The 19,038-nt window shown below is 42.3% G+C and overlaps 1 protein-coding gene across 1 annotated transcript in view; it reads right to left on the bottom strand.

Annotated features, from left to right (window-relative positions):
- LOC121008305 (E3 ubiquitin-protein ligase RNF213-like) overlaps positions 1 to 19,038 on the bottom strand; it is a 393,898-nt gene that overhangs the window by 300,656 nt on the left and 74,204 nt on the right. Inside the window, exons 6-12 of the mRNA XM_040440760.1 lie at positions 18,071 to 18,166; positions 12,988 to 13,106; positions 11,135 to 11,242; positions 7,185 to 7,372; positions 5,717 to 5,855; positions 3,165 to 3,300; positions 2,389 to 2,571 (exon numbers count right to left, since the gene is read on the bottom strand). Coding sequence (XP_040296694.1) covers positions 2,389 to 2,571; positions 3,165 to 3,300; positions 5,717 to 5,855; positions 7,185 to 7,372; positions 11,135 to 11,242; positions 12,988 to 13,106; positions 18,071 to 18,166 — 969 coding nt within the window. The remainder of the gene's footprint in view (positions 1 to 2,388; positions 2,572 to 3,164; positions 3,301 to 5,716; positions 5,856 to 7,184; positions 7,373 to 11,134; positions 11,243 to 12,987; positions 13,107 to 18,070; positions 18,167 to 19,038) is intronic.

Here is a 19,038-nt window from a genome sequence, read left to right on the forward strand (position 1 = left end):
GACATATTAACATACAGTATATATACATACAATGACATAAATATACAGTACTGTATATACACACAATGACATATTAACACACAGTACTGTATATACACACAATGACATATTAACATAATGTATATACACACAATGACATATTAACACATGGTATATACACACAATGACATAAACATACAGTACTGTATATACACACAATGACATATTAACACACAGTACTGTATATACACACAATGACATATTAACATACTGTATATATACACAATGACATATTAACATTCAGTATATATACACACAATGACATATTAACATACAGTACTTATATACACTGGCATTAACACACGGTACTGTATATACACACAATGACATATTAACATACAGTACTGTATATACACACAATTAACATATACATACTGACATTAACATATGGTATATACACACAATGACATTACCAACATTTATACACAGTGGAGTAGATGGTTTACACAAATGTGTAAGGTGATTTTTTTCTTCTCTTGATATTGTATTAGTGATACTAATATGTTTTTTTGTAAATGTTAAAAAAAAGCATATGGACATCATAGAGGGGGTCTCATACTCAAGACTCTCTTTGTAAATCATTCCATACAGCCTCTGACAAATGGCTGCTACCTCTCTGGAAGGCTTGAGCAGTCCATGTATGGCCATTTACCTGAATGGCCGCCATCTAATACTACCTTCCCCCATATGATCCTTTGACGGGGGTCTTAAGGCAGCTTTCAGATTAAAATGGTTGTCTGTGATGAGATGACCCCTTGAAATTAATAAATATAACACTTGTGACATAGCAAGGGGTTTTGTTTGGGAAGGAAGGTATTTTCCTCCCAACATGGGAGGCTGGGCTCATTTCAAGCCAGGTGGGATCAAATACCTGACCAGAGTTTAAGTGCAGGTCCGGGTTTTGGCAGCACCTGGCTGTCCTTTAAATAGGCAGCTGGGCTCAGAATCTGAGTCTCTGTTTTGGTATCTGAGGCATGGTGCTGTGCTAGAGGGCTGAGAGCCGATTGCGAGAAACAGGCCCCCTAAAAAAAACTGATAACAAGGTGACTGTTTTGTTCTTTGGACTTTCCTTTGTGTGAACGAACACTGAGACTGAAAAATGTTGCTTTGTTTTTTTTCTCCTGTGTGAATAAACACTGAAGTTTTGTTTTACAAACTGTTTCTTTTGCCTCTGTGGCAAACCCAGCCACTGTATATTGTCATTCCTGTATGTACGATGTTATTGCATATGTGTATGCCACTTTAAAGAACCAAGCGTATATATGTTTTGTGTAATATGGTTCAGGTGGGCTGTAACGTTCTTATGCTGGCTGCATGAAAACCGCCAGCATTCATGCAATTGTATGTTGTTATGTGAGGGCACCCAGATAGCTAATTTTATTGTATTTGTGTATTCTGAGCGGCATTCACCTAATGATATGCCCTCAGACTTGAGCTATCTGGGAATATGTTAATTGTCTGTGTTTGCTGAGAGGGTGTGACATTGTGTGTTTGGGTGGGGATTCCTGTCCTGTTGTTCCCACATGTGTATTGGCGATTTCCCTTTGTCCTGAGAGATAATTGGATTACTCCTCGGGTGTCTCCAGGGCAGAGAGGAGGAAACCATGATGCATTGTGGGGATGTGTTGTGTCTGTGTGTCCTGAGTTGCTGCATATCTGTCCTGTGTCGCAGTCTTCCTTCTGGTCCACTAGGGGCGTGTCCACCAGATGGAGAGCTGCATAAATACGGGCGGGTAGCCCTCAATAAAGTGTTCCTGTTTTACACTCAACATAGAGCCTCGTCTCATGTGTGTGGGAATTGCTATACGTGTATACTCCCCTGGCTATTACTCCTAGCTCTTGTAAGAGCTTGCTCCTGGTTCCTGTCTCTGGATTTAGGAGAGGTTCACCCACTGGAGCCTTGTCATAGGTCCAGGGTGGGTAGGAGACGGCGAGACCTCCACCAAGCTTCGGCGGTTTGTGGGGTCTGCAGTGCTGACGGGGTCAAGTGGAGTGCTTGGAGTCCTCCGGAAGCACTAGGAGCACCTATCGACGGATGTACCCGGTCGGGGTGCTAGGCGTTCCGTTACAGTTCTTGGGAGGGAAGGATTGTATGCTGTACCGGCCTATTTGGATCATTGCCTGCTTTTCCTGTCTACCAGCGGAGACCTTGTGGATCGTGCTACCCCTCCGCTACAGCCTCTGTTCTGCGTCCGCTTACCCTGCCTACCAGAGCGAATCCTCACACACTGTATTTTCTTTTCACCGTAAGTTAGGAATGGAATGTTAGAGATGCACAATCTATGATGAATGCATGCAGTGGAACCAGGAAACTGAATAAAACAATGCATTTCTTAAACCAAAGAATACCTGAAGTTGCTGGGAACAAGTAGAAGTTTTTCATCCGAATAAATGAACATCCATAGGGATTTTATAAAGTCCTCCACATGGTCGTTCACAAGAATTTCCAGGTTGCCATTGCAGTCAATGATGGATAAAATTTGGGATAAAAAGTGTGTCACAGCTTTTTGAATACGTCTCCAAAGGGTTTGCCTGCATATAAAGTTGTTTTATTAGTACTATTAACTATTACGGTTACACATGGACCTTAAAAATGTGCCATTATTCAGCAGGCCTTACGCTTTCCCAAAAAGGGGGAAGGGCAAGGGAGGGAAGTGGGCGAGAGACCTGTCAATAATCTCAGTTGGATAGGGAGAAGGATGAGGGAAGCTGCCCAGCAAATACTTCTCCCCAAGTCTGACACTTGTAGTGTCATTTTAATTGTAAAACATATAAATGTTATTAAATACAATTAAAACAACCCAAAGAATCAATGTGAACCATTATCTCTGCTGAAAAGCACAGGGAAACACATTTAGTGGACATAATAGTTGCATCTATGTAATGGCAAATTTATGAAGCCCTTGAGCCAATTTTTTAGCCATGTGTGCCTGGTGGATGAACTCCCACATGCTTCCCTAGGAGGGAGAAAAGAAGGTCAGTACATATAAAAATGGTAATCCCACAGTTTTTTTTTAGTAAACTGGGAGAATGAAAATAAATTTATATCAAGGTTCCCTGTAAAGTGTGTATGCAATGGTTATATTAAATGCACAAACAAACAAGCAGCCATTTGTCTTTCTAACCTGAAAGTTCCTGCTTCCTGCAGTGCATCTAGATTTGCAGCTTCTCGTACAACCCAATCTTCAGCATGATACAAATTTACTTCCTGAGTCTTCAACATGTTATGTAGACGGTGTTTTAGATATTTCAAGAAGGAATCTACAAAAATAAAGACAATATAAAAGTTAATGGGATTGTCCAGGGTTTTTTAATTGATGGCTCAGGATCCTCAGGATCGGCCATCACATCGCACCCCCACTAATTATCTGGTCTGTGTAGCTCTGTCAATGCTGGAGCTACACAGCACCAGCAACACATTGTAGTGGCGGGAGCAGTCCTGTAGTAGTGAGCTCCTGCTGCTACAATGTCAATGGTGCTGTGTAGCTCCACCACTGACTTCTGACAACGGAGCTACACAGGCCAGTTGATTGGCAGTGGTGTCGGGTGTTGGAAAACCCCTTTAAGCATCAAACAAATATTTTTTTAAGGAAACAAGATTTTTGAAAAATATCATTCAAATACCACATTATGCATCTTCTTCTGCATCATGCTTCACTACTATCGGTATACCTACTGACTAGACATCTCTAGATTTTATTGAGCTTCATAAGAAGTTAGATCTGTCCATCTAAAACCATTCGTTCAACTCTATGAAACTACCCATCCTAAAGTAATCTATGTTTCTTACACCTCTCCTTACTATTCTCCAATCCTATTGGTGTCACCCACTTTTGGACTGCACTAGGATGGAATGATATACACTCACCTAAAGAATTATTAGGAACACCATACTAATATGGTGTTGGACCCCCTTTTGCCTTCAGAACTACCTTAATTCTACGTGGCATTGATTCAACAAGGTGCTGATAGCATTCTTTAGAAATGTTGGCCCATATTGATAGGATAGCATCTTGCATTGATGGAGATTTGAGGGATGCACATCCAGGGCATGAAGCTCCCGTTCCACCACATCCCAAAGATGCTCTATTGGGTTGAGATCTGGTGACTGTGGGGGCCATTTTAGTACAGTGAACTCATTGTCATGTCATGTTCAAGAAACCAATTTGAAATGATTCGAGCTTTGTGACATGGTGCATTATCCTGCTGGAAGTAGCCATCAGAGGATGGATACATGTTCTCATTCTGTTTACGCCAAATTCGGACTCTACCATTTGAATGTCTCAACAGAAATTGAGACTCATCAGACCAGGCAACATTTTTCCAGTCTTCAACAGTGCAATTTTGGTGAGCTTGTGCAAATTGTAGCCTCTTTTTCCTATTTGTAGTGGAGATGAGTGGTACCCGGTGGGGTCTTCTGCTGTTGTAGCCCATCCGCCTCAAGGTTGTGCATGTTGTGGCTTCACAAATGCTTTGCTGCATACCTCGGTTGTAACAAGTGGTTATTTCAGTCAACGTTGCTCTTCTATCAGCTTGAATCAGTCGGCCCATTCTCCTCTGACCTCTAGCATCCGCAAGGCATTTTCGCCCACAGGACTGCCGCATGCTGGATGTTTTTCCCTTTTCACACCATTCTTTGTAAACCCTAGAAATGGTTGTGCGTGAAAATCCCAGTAACTGAGCAGATTGTGGAATACTCAGACCGGCCTGTCTGGCACCAACAACCATGCCACGCTCAAAATTGCTTAAATCCCCTTTCTTTCCCATTCTGACATTCAGTTTGGAGTTCAGGAGATTGTCTTGACCAGGACCACCCCCTAAATGCATTGAAGCAACTGCCATGTGATTGGTTGACTAGATAATTGCATTAATGAGAAATAGAACAGGTGTTCCTAATAATTCTTTAGGTGAGTGTAGATGCGACATATTGCTGCTATAGTAAGACAGGTTAGCAGCTAGATACGTTATTTGAAAGAGTTAAAGTCTACCTAATTCAAGCTAAGGCTACTTTCACACTTGCGGCAGAGTGATCCGGCAAAACGTATGCCAACTGATGGCATTAGTAAGACTGATCAGGATTCTGAAAAATGCATTGAAATGCCGGATCAGTCTTTCCGGTGTCATCCGGCAAAACGGATCCGGCATTAATTTTTTTCACCTTTTTTTCGGTCTATTGAATGAATACCTTTTTTCCGGTATTTTGAATGCTGGATCCGGCACTAATACATTCCTATAGAAAAAAATGCTGGATCCGGCACTCAGGCAAGTCTTCCTTTTTTTCTCCGGAGATAAAACCGTACCATGCAGCGGTTTAATCTTTTGCCTGATCAGTCAAAATGACTGAACTGAAGACATCCTGATGCATCCTGAACGGATTACTCTCCATTCAGAATGCATGGGGATAAAACTGATCAGTTCTTTTCCGGTATAGAGCCCCTAGGACGGAACTCAATGCCGGAAAAGAAAACGCTAGTGTGAAAGTACCCTTAGAAGGGTGCCCCTCACTCATGTGAGCACTTGGACCTCTTTTGGGATAGATTTTCTTCTGTGTCAACATTCTGACACGGAAAGGGATGTGGGGCTGGTGCAGTTCTCCTTGATACATGCAAAATATCAGTAATAGAAAGTAACGTGCCACTGATTTCTTCAATGGCTCAGTGAGCTTGAATAACCATACCTTTCATTTCATTCTCTGTACTCAACAGGTTTATCAGGATTTCAATCCTTCTGGTGCTACGACTGTCAATATTCTCATCTCTTAACAAGCCTATAGCATTCTGGACACAACTTCGAATTAGAATGGTGGTATCCAGTATCTGCAAATATGTGGAAAAGTTTAACAAAGTAAAAGTTCTATTAGCTGATATTACGATATTCATGAATACAAGTGACTAAGAATATTTATTATGTTCTTAACTAATGACACGTTGCCATTGACAAATCTTAAAGAGGTATTCTGGTTGTTACAAGTTATCCCTCATCCACAGTATAGGGGATAACTATTAGATAGGTTGGGGGCCTACCGCTGGGACCCCCACAATCACCATAACAGGAACCTTGTACCCCTCCTAGTCCCCCAAATGAAGACACCTTTAAGTCAGGCATGTGAACTGCCGCTCCATTCATCTCTATGGGAGTTCAGAGAGCAGCATTACACATGCTCGACTTGTCGCTCCGTTCCTTACGAGGGGCTCCATATGGTATGGGGTCCCCGTTCTCATGATCAGTGAGGGTTCCAGCGGTAGGACTCCCAATGATCTAATAGTTATCCCCATATCCTGTGCATAGGGAATAACTTGTAACAGTTGTAACTTCCTTTCCAAACCTAAATCATTCATTGTCCATGTTACATTCCTATTGTTCTTTATTGTTCTTAGGAGTTTTAAACAGCCAGTCATTCCTTAAAGGGAACTTACCATCCATTTCATGCCCAAACCAAAGGCAAGACGAAAACTCGACATTTTTCAAAGTCTAGGCACAGGAAGAACAATCCAATGTGTGGCTTTTTCTTGCCCTGCTTGACTGGATAGATGGGTCTCTCCCTTTTTAAGTATAGCATATACTAAACTTTATAGTAAGCAATCTGTCAATTCAGCTAAGCAGGGTGAGGAGAAGCGGACAATAGCCCTGATTAACTAATGAGTCAGGGCCAAAAATATGTCTAAAAAGTTTAACAAATTTGCACAATTTGGCTCCTCTAGGGTTTCTACAAGGACTCAACAAGGGGTGGGGTTTAGTGTAAAGCAGTTGGAGCTCTGTAGGAAAGGGGTGGGGCCTATGATGAACATTTCAGCACAATTCTGGTGTACAAATCTGCCTCAAAGTAAGCGAAACAATTGGTATAGAGGCAGTGAAAAGTGTCTATCGCTGCACCACAGTTATCACTCAGCCTAAGGCCTTGTGATAAATCTGGAGCAGGTCTGCATGAAATGGATGATGGGTTCTCACAGATTTTAAATATCACTTTACTGAAACAGTCATAGATGCTTAGAAAATACTTCCAGCAGAAGAAGTTGAAAAATTATCTGGAGTTAAACATGTCTGGGATAAATATATATGTCAGAAGATAAAAATGTAAAGAAAGCAATGGCAGACTAGATGGTCTTTTCTGAGAGAAATAGAAGAGATAAAAAAAGTACTCATACATTCTCAAAAGAGACTGGTTGCATGTCTGTCTCCTTACTGACATCTTGATCTATCTCCATTAAGCTGGCCTCCTCATAATGATTGCTTGCATTTACTTCATTGCCATGGGATGCACAGTCTTCCACTTCCATTGCTGTTTCTTTGGCCAGTTTTTGAGTCTCATTGTTTATAACTTTTGTTTCAGGATCTGAAAACGTCAGACATCAGGATTCGGGTTTATATAGTTAGCAGTTGGAAATAAGAAGAATATTTGGACAACTCCCTAAACTGAGAATGTTTAGCCTTCATGCAGTTTAAAGCATGTAAGTTTTTGGTCTGACCTATGGACAGCACATCACTTCTGCAGCCCAGGAAGGTGAAAGTTCTGTGGATGGGGCCAGAACTACAGTGCCTTACAAAAGTATTCACCCCCCCCCTTTTGACTTTTTTCGTGTTTTGTTACATTACAGCCTTAAGTTCAATGTTTTGTTGAACCAGAACACAATAGTCTAACTATTGTTTAGAAATAGAAAACATAAAATTGGCATGTGCCTATGTATTCACCCCATTTGTTAGGAAGCCCATAAAAAGCTCTGGTGCAAACAATTACCTTCAGAAGTCACATAATTAGTGAAATGATGTCCACCTGTGTGCAATCTAAGTGTCACATGATCTGTCATTACATATACTCACCTTTTTGAAAGGCCACAGAGGCTGCAACACCTAAGCAGGAGGCATCACTAACCAAACACAGCCATGAAGACCAAGGAACTCTCCAAACAAGTAAGGAACAATGTTGTTGAGAAGTACAAGTCAGGGTTACAGTATAAAAAAATATCCAAATCTTTGATGATCCCCAGGAGCACCATCAAATATATCATAACCAAATGGAAAGAAAATGGCACAACAGCAGACCTGCCAAGAGACGGCCGCCCACCAAAAGTCATGGACCGGGCAAGGAGGGCATTAATCAGAGAGGCAGCACAGAGACCTAAGCTAACCCTGGAAGAGATGCAGAGTTCCACAGCAGAGACTGGAGTATCTGTACATAGGACGACAATAAGCCGTACGCTCCATAGAGTTGGGCTTGATGGCAGAGTGGCCAGAAGAAAGCCATTGCTTTCAGCAAAAAACAAAGAAACGTTGTGAGTTTGCGAAAAGGCATGTGGGAGACTCCCAAAATGTACGGAGGAAGGTGCTATAGTCTGATGAGACTAAAATGTAACTTTTAGGCCATCAAAGAAAACGCTATGTCTGGCGCAAACCCAACACATCACATCTCCCAAAGAACACCATCCCCACAGTGAAACATAGTGGTGGCAGCATCATGCTGTGGGGATGTTTTTCAGCAGCCGGGACTAGGAAACTGGTCAGAGTTGAGGGAAAGATGGATGGTGCTAAATACAGGGATATTTTTGAGAAAAACCTGTACCACTTTGCGTGATTTGAGGCTAGGACGGAGGTTCACCTTCCAGCAGGACAATGACCCCAAACACACTGCTAAAGCAAGTGGTTTAAGAGGAAACATGTAAATGTGTTGGAATGGCCTATTCAAAGCCCCGATCTCAATCCAATAGAAAATCTGTGGTCAGACTGAAAGATTGCTGTTCACAAGCTCAAACCATCCAACTTGAAGGAGCTGGAGCAGTTTTGCAAGGAGGAATGGGCAAAAATCCCAGTGGTAAGATGTGGCGAGCTCATAGAGACTTATCCTAAGTGACTTGGAGCTGTGATTGACGCAAAAGGTGGCTCTACAAAGTATTGACTTTAGGGGGGTGAATAGTTATGCACATTGACTTGTTATTTTGTCCTATTTGTTGTTTGCTTCACAATAAAAAAAATAAAAAATCTTCAAAGTTGTGGGCATGTTCTGTAAATTAAATGATGCATATCCTCAAACAATCCTTGTTAATTCCTGGTTCCGAGGCACCAAAACAAAAAATAAAGTCAAGGGGGGTGAATACTTTTGCAAGGCACTGTATCTCCTCCCTGGTAAATGCACAGATGAGGTGGATTCAGGAGTATGCGCACAAGAGAGATGAATAGTTCTGAACGCATCCACAGCACCTCCCTCGTTTGGGTGGCGGAAGTGACGTGCCTGCTCATAGACCATATCTGTTATACATATCTGATCAGCCAACAATCGAGCATCTTAGGGTATTTTTATACTCCCTGATGCAGGCTATGCACACCTGTGGGGGCTTTTTTTTTTACCATCGCATTCTATGTACAGTATCTTGGGCTAAAAATTATTGTTCCTTTACAACCTTAAGCTTTCACTCTCTGTGCAGACTGTTCTTTCAGCTTTTCACTGATTTTGCTCAGAGAGCTGTCAACAGCTGAATCTGTAGCCCTAATCTTTATTTTCCGAACTGCTTCAAAACACTTATTTAAAGGGGTAGGCCCATCTTGGACATTGATGGTACATCACAAGGATATTCCATAATAAGTGCAGGTCTCACCTCGGGGAACCCCTCCTATCTCCAGAAGATGGCTTCCAAAGTGAATGAAGAGCAGCTGCACATGCACGGCCAACCCTTCATTCACTGCTGTGGGAGTTCCACAAATAGTTGAGCTCCAGTTATTTCTCGCAGTCCCACAGCAGTGCATGGAGAGGCGACTGTACTTGTGCGACGTGCTCATCATCCACCACTTAGGGAGTTCCAAAAACAGCCAAGAGCTCTCATACTGCTATTTTTGAAACTCCCATAGCAATGAATGTGCGGCGCGCTCTCGTTCGGGTGGACTTCTTGCTTATATGGGTGTTTATGAGTTGTCAGCAGTGAAGAGATAAGAGCCACACATCAAACTGTCAGAGCAGCTCTCTCGTGGATTTGACTGAAAAGCTGAAGGAACAGTCTACAGAGCAGTGAAAGCTGAAGGAAAAAGGGTTGAACACTTTTAATAAAGGCCATTAGGAAAAATGATTTTGGCCCAAGATAAATTCAATACCGCAGAAGATTTCCTTGTCAAATTACGCAAAACTTGGTGGAACCAGACCATCCTCAATTGTAAGGAGAAATCGTGAAGGAGATGTGAACAGCTTTACATATAAGCTGTATCAAAGCACCTGTATGGGCAGCTGCGGCTTCTTAGGGCTCATGCACACAGCCGTAGCCATTTTTGTGGCCCACAAAACTCGGATACCGGCCTTGTGCGTTCCGCATTTTGAGGCCCATAATAGAACAGTCATGTCCTTGTCCATAATGCGGACAAGAAGAAGGCACCATTCACATGTCCGTATAATGGGTCCGCATCCGTTCTGCTAATTGCGGAACGGGTGCGGACCCATTCATTCTCTATGGGGACGAAATGGATGCGGAGAGCGTGTGGATGCTCTCTGCATCCACATTTCTGGAGCGCGCCCCCAATCTTCCGATCCGCAGATCTGGAAAAAAATAGAACATGTCCTATTCTTGTCCGCAATTGCGGACAAGAATAGACAGTTCTATGGCGGTGCCTGGTGTATTGTGGATCCGCAATGCACTACGGACATCTGAATGGACCCTAAGACATGTTCTATATTTTTGTGGATGCCACGGAATGGACATACAGACGCAGACAGCACACGGTGTGCATTAAGGTGAATGGGACTGCATCACACCCACAATAAATGCGGATTGAATGTGGACATAAAATATGTTTGTGTGCATGAGCCCTTACTGACATACTGTAGAAAATCATCAGGAGTTTCTGAAATGGGCACTGGGCAATCAGCTGACAGCTCTGGTGGCTTCAGTTTAAAAAATCATCTTGATAAATTAATCCCTTAAAGTGCTCTCATTTTTGTAATTAAGATCATGCTAAAATTTTGCCTCTGAGAGGCTGCAAAAAGAAACAGGTCAGCCAAAAAGTAGGCGTCAGATTTTTCCAAGGCAAGAGTAAAGGTAGAGCACACCATTAGTTATTGACTTAGAATTTTTTTTTAATGTTTGAAAAGTTGACATCTTGTCAAAGTAGTCAGGCTTACCTGCAGTATAGAACAACTGACTAATGGTGAACTTCAGAAGTGCTGTTACATCGGTCACCATATCTTTAGATTTCCTCAAATCATCAATGTGCACAGATTGCCACAAACCTAACAGAAAAAGATAAGGACATCTGCTTTATGGTATCTATGAGCCGACTGCACACAGTGTAATATACAAGTCATGTTTCATAAAAGAAACATTGTATCGAACCAATAAAAAAAAATCATAAAACAACATTTAATCTGCAAGCACCCTATAAGGCAGGTACTAATAGATTATTTTTCCTGGGAAGTAAAGAATTAAGGTTTCTATAACATGTCAGCAAAATGATTCTTGAAAAACATGATTATAGGCTACGGCCCCCTGCACACGGCCGTTTTTTCCCCCCGTTTACTGGCCGTTTTTTGCGTTCCGTATACGGTCCGTATAAGGAACAATTCATTTCAATGGTTCCGGAAAAAAAACGGAATGTACTCCGTATGCATTCCGTTTCCGTATTTCTGTTTTTCCGTTCCGTTCTAACATAGAACATGTCCTATTATTGCCCGCAAATCACGTTCCGTGGCTCCATTCAAGTCAATGGGTCCGCAAAAAAAACGGAACACATACGGAAATGCATCCGTATGTCTTCCGTTTCCGTTCCGTTTTTTGCTGAACCATCTATTGAAAATTTTATGCCCAGCCCAATTTTATCTATGTAATTACTGTATACTGTATATGCCATACGGAAAAACGGAACGGAAAAACGGAACAGAAACGGAAACACAACGGAAACAAAAAACGGAACAACGGATCCGTGAACAACGGACCGCAAAACACTGAAAAAGCCATACGGTCGTGTGCAATAGGCCTACAGAAGGTGTATTGGAGAAGTGTTTAGCTTTTTATTATACAATTAATAAGCTTTATTTGTCAAAACTATAATACCCCTGTTAAAGAGGATCCATCAGTTCTCCTAAGGAAATGCTTGTATTCCTCATGTAGTAACAATTCTGGGGAATATTTTCTTATAACTCTCTCTTGTACCACTCCTCTTTTATTCCTCCTACAAATTTAATGCTAAATTGACAACTGGGTGTTACCAGTTGGGGTGTATTAATTTCACAGTAAGTAATACTGACGATATAAAGCTGTGGTATTAAGTTGTGGACAAGTTATAGTGCGTTTTTACTGCAATTTAAAAAAAATGCAGCAAAAAAAAAAAAAGAAGCGTGCCACCAGGAGTAATACCTGCCTTAGAATTTGTAGGGACACACCCTTATTACAAGGGGAATGGCAACCATTTATTTATAAATGATATTGTTAAAACATTTGCCCCATTCCGAAAAAAATTACTTTTATTCCATATGCAAATTAATAGGCTGAGCCCTTAGGTGCATCTCAGCTCCCCCACTTCTTGGTTGACATAATTGTCTTTTTTCCTGGCCCTGTAATTCCTTGCATGCACTACAGATTCTTCAGTTGGCACATGTAGCTCAGAAAGCCAAAGGAGATCTACTGGCACATGCACAGTAGAAGTATCTGCAGCACATGTATGGGGTTACAGGGCCAAGCAAGAGGGCAATGATGATGCCAGGAATTGTCAGTCAAGGGGAGGGAGGAGTGGAAAATGCTGGAAAGTAGGAGCCGTGGTGCACTGGAGGACTAGGGCCAGCCCCTTGGTGCACTGAAGCTCTAACTTGCATATGAAATAAATGTTATCTTTTCAAGAGCGGCAATACAGGTATCAGTTTGATCAGGCAGATCGACTCTCTGGTTTAACAGGGTTGATCCTGCTGACAGATGCTCTTTAAACATAGTACATTTTAGGAAGTCCCTGTAGTTTGTGAGAAAACATTTAAATATGTCTTACCTCCACGAAAGCCCACATATGATGTTCCACCTTTGATTCTCGGGAGCTTAGTTATAAAGTAGACAAAGACACATTTTGTGCTGAAATTTAACTTGTTTATTTCATTCACAGCAGAGTACCTAAGGATAAGGAATCAAACAGAACAAATCAAACAATCTGACATTATGTATTTCTTTCTTAGGGCATGTTCACCTCTATGTTGGAGGCTCTGTTCGGGGGCTCCATCACAAATATTGTCAAAAATATCGGAGAAAAAAGTATTTTCCCTTCCCTAAAAAAGCACTCTTCCGAATGGAAATTGAACGGAAACAGATCCCATTATAGTCAATGGGAACTGTTTGCCTCCATTCCTGTTAGTTATGTGCCAAATCCTGCTCTTCCATTATTTTTGTTGCTCTGCTTCTATAACAGAGCAGAACATCGGATATAAACAGCGCTCATGTGAAACAGCCCTAACCTCTTACGGACACAGGGCATACAGGTACGCCCTGATGTCCTGGTATTTAAGGACAGAGGGCGTACCTGTACACCCTGTGTAGTTCCGATCACCGCCGCGCGGCAGGCGGTGATCGGAACAAGGTGCCTGCTCAAATCATTCAGCAGGCACCTTGGTACAATGCCCAGGGGGATCCTGTGACGGCCCCCTCCCCCCGTGGCGACGATAGCAGCAAACCGCAGGTCAATTCAGCTTGCCCCCCACCCCCACATTTTTTGGGGCGCAAGTGTTTTTTTTTTTGCATGCGCTGACTGTGACCAGCACTCTTAGCGTCCAGCCACTGTTAGCGCATCGCCCACCCCACCGCTGATCAGCTTTGTACCGCTGATCAGCGCGTTTGAATGGTTTTGTTTTTTTTTACACTTTTTGGGGCTTTCAATTTTTTTAGTTCTTTTTTTTTTTTTTTTAGGTGTAGGGCAAAGTATGTGAACACCCGTCCCCCCACACACGCACACTAAATAAAGCTTTCCGCGCACGCACACACACTCCCCTATGTCCCAAGGGGACCACCATGCCAGGGACGCTGTGGCCCACACTAGTACGAGCAGCTCTGGGGCTCGTACTAGTTTTCTGGCCCACCAGATAAGTCCACCTGAGCCCCCTACCGGTGAACTTGCATGGTGTACCACAGAGGATTTTGAGCCTGAGATTCCTGATTTTGTTGGTCAACCAAGAATCCAGATTCGCACAGTGAGCTTCACTGAATATGTCTTTTTTTCAGTGACTACTTTGTGAATCTGATGGTGGAGCAAACGAACTTGTTCGCCCAACAGTTTATTGCTCAACACCCGGGCTCCTTTTTGGCTAGGGCCGGTGGCTGGACTCTGGTCAGTGCAGCCGAGATGAGGACGTTTTGGGGCCTCGTGCTGCACATGGGCCTAGTCAAAAAACCCAGTGTCAAGCATTACTGCAGTGGGGACGTCTTCTACCAGACCCCACTTTACAGTGCGGCCATGACACGTACCCGGTTTGAGGCCATTCGGAAATGCCTGCATTATGCAGATAATGCAGCATGTCCCCCCCAAGGTGATTTTGCCTATGACCGCCTGTACAAAATCAGGCCCGTCATTGATCACTTCGGGGCCAAATTTTTGGAGGCCTATTTACCTGGAAGGGAGGTCGCGGTTGATGAGTTTCTCATTGCTTTCAAGGGGTGACTCATTTTCTGCCAGTATGTTCCCTCTAAGCAGGTGAGGTATGGTGTGAAGCTGTACAAACTTTGTGAGAGTACCTCAGGGTACACTTACAAGTTTCGTGTGTACGAGGGGCGAGATTACCGTATTGAACCCCCAGAATGTCCACCACTCTGGGTGTTAGCGGTAAACTTGTGTGGGACCTTATGCACCCACTGCTAGATAAGGGTTACCACCTGTACATTGATAACTTTTATACTATTATCCCCTTGTTCCAGTCCCTCGCCGCCAGATCCACATCCGCTTGTGGGACCGTGCGAAAAAATCAACGCAGGCTCCCTACCTACCCCCTCCAGGTACCTATCCCCAGGGGTGAGACCCGTGCCCTTACCAGTGGAAACCTGATGCTGGTCAGATATAAGGACAAGAGGGATGTCCTTGTACTGTCCACAATTCATGGTAACGGCATCACCCCTGTCCCTGTGCGAGGTACTGCGGCAACGGTCCTCAAGCCCGATTGTATCGTCGACTACAATCGGTATATGGGAGGAGTTGATCTCTCTGATCAAGTCCTCAAGCCATATAACGCCATGCGCAAAACCCGGGCATGGTACAAAAAAGTTGCGGTCTACTTGGTACAGGATGCCTTGTACAACTATTTTGTGCTGTCCCAGAGCGCTGGCAACACAGGGAAATTCCTTCAGTTCTATGAGGCAGTCCTCAAGGACCTGATCTTTTCTGATTAAGAAAGAGCAAGCCGGAGTACCTCGGGAACTGGAGGCACCCGGATCGTCCCTGGCCAACACTTTCCAGGTGTCCCCCATACTGGAAAGAAGGGACGGTCCCAAAAAAAAGAGCGTGTAACAGGAGGGGGATACGGAAGGACACCACCACTCAGTGTGACACGTGCCCCGATTATCCGGGCCTCTGCATTGACGGTTGCTTCAGGGAGTACCACACTTCCATGGAGTACTAAATTTATAATCCCCTTCCCCAATTTTAATTCCATTTAGCCACTGACAATGGAAAAAAAACGATGGTTCTCAGACTTGAGACACTAAAACAAAAATCTTTTTTTTTTCAAAAATATTATTTTGTAAAACTAAAATAAATAAAAAAAGTAGAGGTAGCACCACATCCGTAAGAATCTGCTCTATAAAAATACCCCATGACCTAACTACTCAGATGAACATGGTCAAAAAAATCAAATAAAAACGGTGCAAAAAAAGGTATTTTTTGTCACCTTACATCACAAAAAGTGTAATAGCAAGCGATCAAAAAGTCATATGCCCCCCAAATTAGTGCCAATAAAACCGTCCTCTCATCCCACAAAAAATTAGCCCCTACCTAAGACAATCGGCTAAAAACTAAAAACAAACTGACTCTTAGACTATGGAGATACTAAAATGCTTTTTTTTGTTTAAAAAAGGATAATATAGTGTAAAACCTAAATACATTTAAAAAAGTAGACATATTAGGTATCGCCGCATCCATAAGAATCTGCTCTATAAAAATACCCCATGAGCTTACCCCTCAGATGAACACGGTCAAAAAAATAAAGTAAAAACTGCGCCAAAACAGCAATTTTTTTGCAAATTTTCCATTTTAATCCATTTTTTCCAGTAACAAAGCAAGGGTTAACAGCCAAACAAAACATAATATTTATTACCCTGATTCTGCAGTTTACAGAAACGCCCCATATGTGGTCGTAAACTGCTGTATAACCAAACAGCAGGGGGCAGAAGGAAAGGAACACCATATGGTTTCTGGAAGGCAGATTTTGATGGCCTTCTTTTTGCACCATGTCCCATTTGAAGAACCCCTGATGCACCCCTAGAGTAGAAACTCCATAAAAGTGACCCACATCTATTAAACTACACCCCTCAAGGTATTCAAAACTGATTTTACAAACTTTATTAACCCTTTAGCTGTTCCTCAACAGTTTATGGCAAATGGGGATGGAATTTCAGAATTTCAATTTCTGGTAACCTTGCCTCACAAAAATGTAATATAGAGCAACCAAAAATCATATGTACCCAAAAATTGTCCCAACAGAACTGCCACCTTATCCCGTAGTTTCCAAAATGGGGTCACTTTTATGGAGTTTCTACTCTAGGGGTGCATCAGGGGGGCTTCAAAGGGACATGGTGTAAATAAACCAGTCCAGCAAAATCTGCCTTCCAAAAACCACACAGCGCTCCTTTCCCTCTACGCCCTGCTGTTTGGTCATACAGTAGTTTACGGCCACATATGGGGTGTTTCTGCAAACTACAGAATCAGGGCAATAAATATTGAGTTTTGTTTGGCTGTTAACCCTCGCTTTGTTACTGGAAAAAAATTGATTCTAATGGAATATTTGGCAAAAAATGGAAATTCTTAAATTTAATCTCCATTTGCCAATAATTCTTGTGGAACACCTAAAGGGTTAATGATGTTTGTAAAATCAGTTTTGAATACCTTGAGGGGTGTAGTTTCTAGAATGGGGTCATTCTAGAAATTTCAGAACTAGTCCTTAAAAAGTGGGTTTTTGAAAATTTCTGAAAAATTTCAAGATTTGCTTCTAAGCTTCTAAGCCTTGTAACATCCCCAAAAAATAAAATTGCATTCCCAAAATGATCCAAACATAAAGTAGACATATGGGGAATGTAAAGTAATAACTATTTTTGGAGGTATTACTATGTATTATAGAAGTAAAGAAATTGAAACTTGAAAATTTTCTAATTTTTACAAGTTTTGGTAAAATCTGGTATTTTTTTATAAATAAAAATGAATTTTTTTGACTCCTTTTTACCAGTGTCATGAAGTACAATATGTGTCGAAAAAACTGTCTCAGAATGTCATGGATAAGTAAAAGCGTTTTAAAGTTATTCACACATAAAGTGACACTGGTCAGATTTGCAAAAAATGGCCTGGTCCTTAAGGTGAAATATGGCCGTATCCTTAAGGGGTTAAAGGGGTTGGTCACTTTATGGCTACTTGTGACCAATGTATATGTAAGATGACTATAGGACACTTACTAATGTAGCCTTTGTTCATATTCTTTGCCATTTGCTATATTTCATAAGCCATGCCACAGGCAAATCTTCTGTGCTATCCAGAAAGAGTTCCTGTCCATAAGATGGCTGCTGATGGATGGTCATGTGACCAGACACATCACTCAGCCTTCTCCATTCTAACATACTGAACCTGCACTAATTCCCTACAGTTCAAGTGCAGATGGCAGAGAAGACGTCCCATTGAAGTGGTTTGCGTGGTCACATGCCCCTCCATCATCAGCCATTTTACGGGCAGGACCTCTGTGTGGACACCACAAGAGACTTGGCCAACAAGGGGCCATATATCTTATGAAATATAGAAAATGGCGCAGAATTTCAACAAAGGCTATATTAGTAAGTGCCATATAATCATCTCACAAACACATTGGTGAACAGTAACACATATTGTATAAACTTACTTTGCTGACGCAACAAGATTTGCTCCTCGAGACCCTTCTTCAAAATCAGTCTGTATAATTAGTATCAGATTGCCAGAGGCAGATTCTAGAAAATGCCTAAGTGGGAACAAAAACATACAATAAGAAAGCTACCAAAATCACAAAGAATTAACTCTGATTCTAAATGCCCGCTTCTTGGTGTTGATATCATATTAAAGCCCAAAATCTTCATATGATACCAGTTTTCAAACTCATTAATCCAGGGTTTGATATTTGGGCAAAGTAAAGTTGGGAAGCAGAACGAAACGCTTTACACACTTTGTGTGTGTCCGTACGACTACTTTCACACTGGCGTTTTTGCTGGATCCGGTTGTATTATCTTTAACATAGCCAAGACGGATCCGTCATGATTCTCAATGCAAGTCAATGGGGGACGGATCCGTTTTCTATTGTGTATGAGTTCTGTTCAGTTACGTTTTGTCCCCATTGACAATGAATAGTGACAAAACGGAAGCGTTTTTTTCCGGATATTGAGACCCTATGACGGATCTCAATACCGGAAAATAGAACCGCTAGTGTGAAAGTAGCCTTAGGCTACTTTCAAACTAATGCTAAAATGATCTGTCAGGCTGTTCCGGTAGAGGAACAGCGTTAAGGAGTTCATCGTATCCGGCATTGCTGGATACTAGCTTTCCCCACTGGAGCCCATTGACTATAACAGGACCCGGGCTGTTTCCGCATTAGTTCCAGGATACTGCCAGACAAAAAAAGCTGCTTGCAGTGGTATCTGCCTGGCTGAATCTCTGCACTAATGCTGGAAACAGGCAGGTTTCCCGCCGGGTCCTATTATATTTAATGGCGCCTGGAGGTGATCTGGCCCCTTCTGGCTATGCCTGATGCAATGAACTCCAACAGGCTGATCCTCTACCGGAACAGCCTGCCAGATCATTTTAGTGATATTTGGAAGAAAGATCACAACCTGTTATTTC

This window comes from Bufo bufo, chromosome 1, assembly GCF_905171765.1.
Source record: "Bufo bufo chromosome 1, aBufBuf1.1, whole genome shotgun sequence".
Lineage (NCBI taxonomy): Eukaryota > Metazoa > Chordata > Amphibia > Anura > Bufonidae > Bufo > Bufo bufo.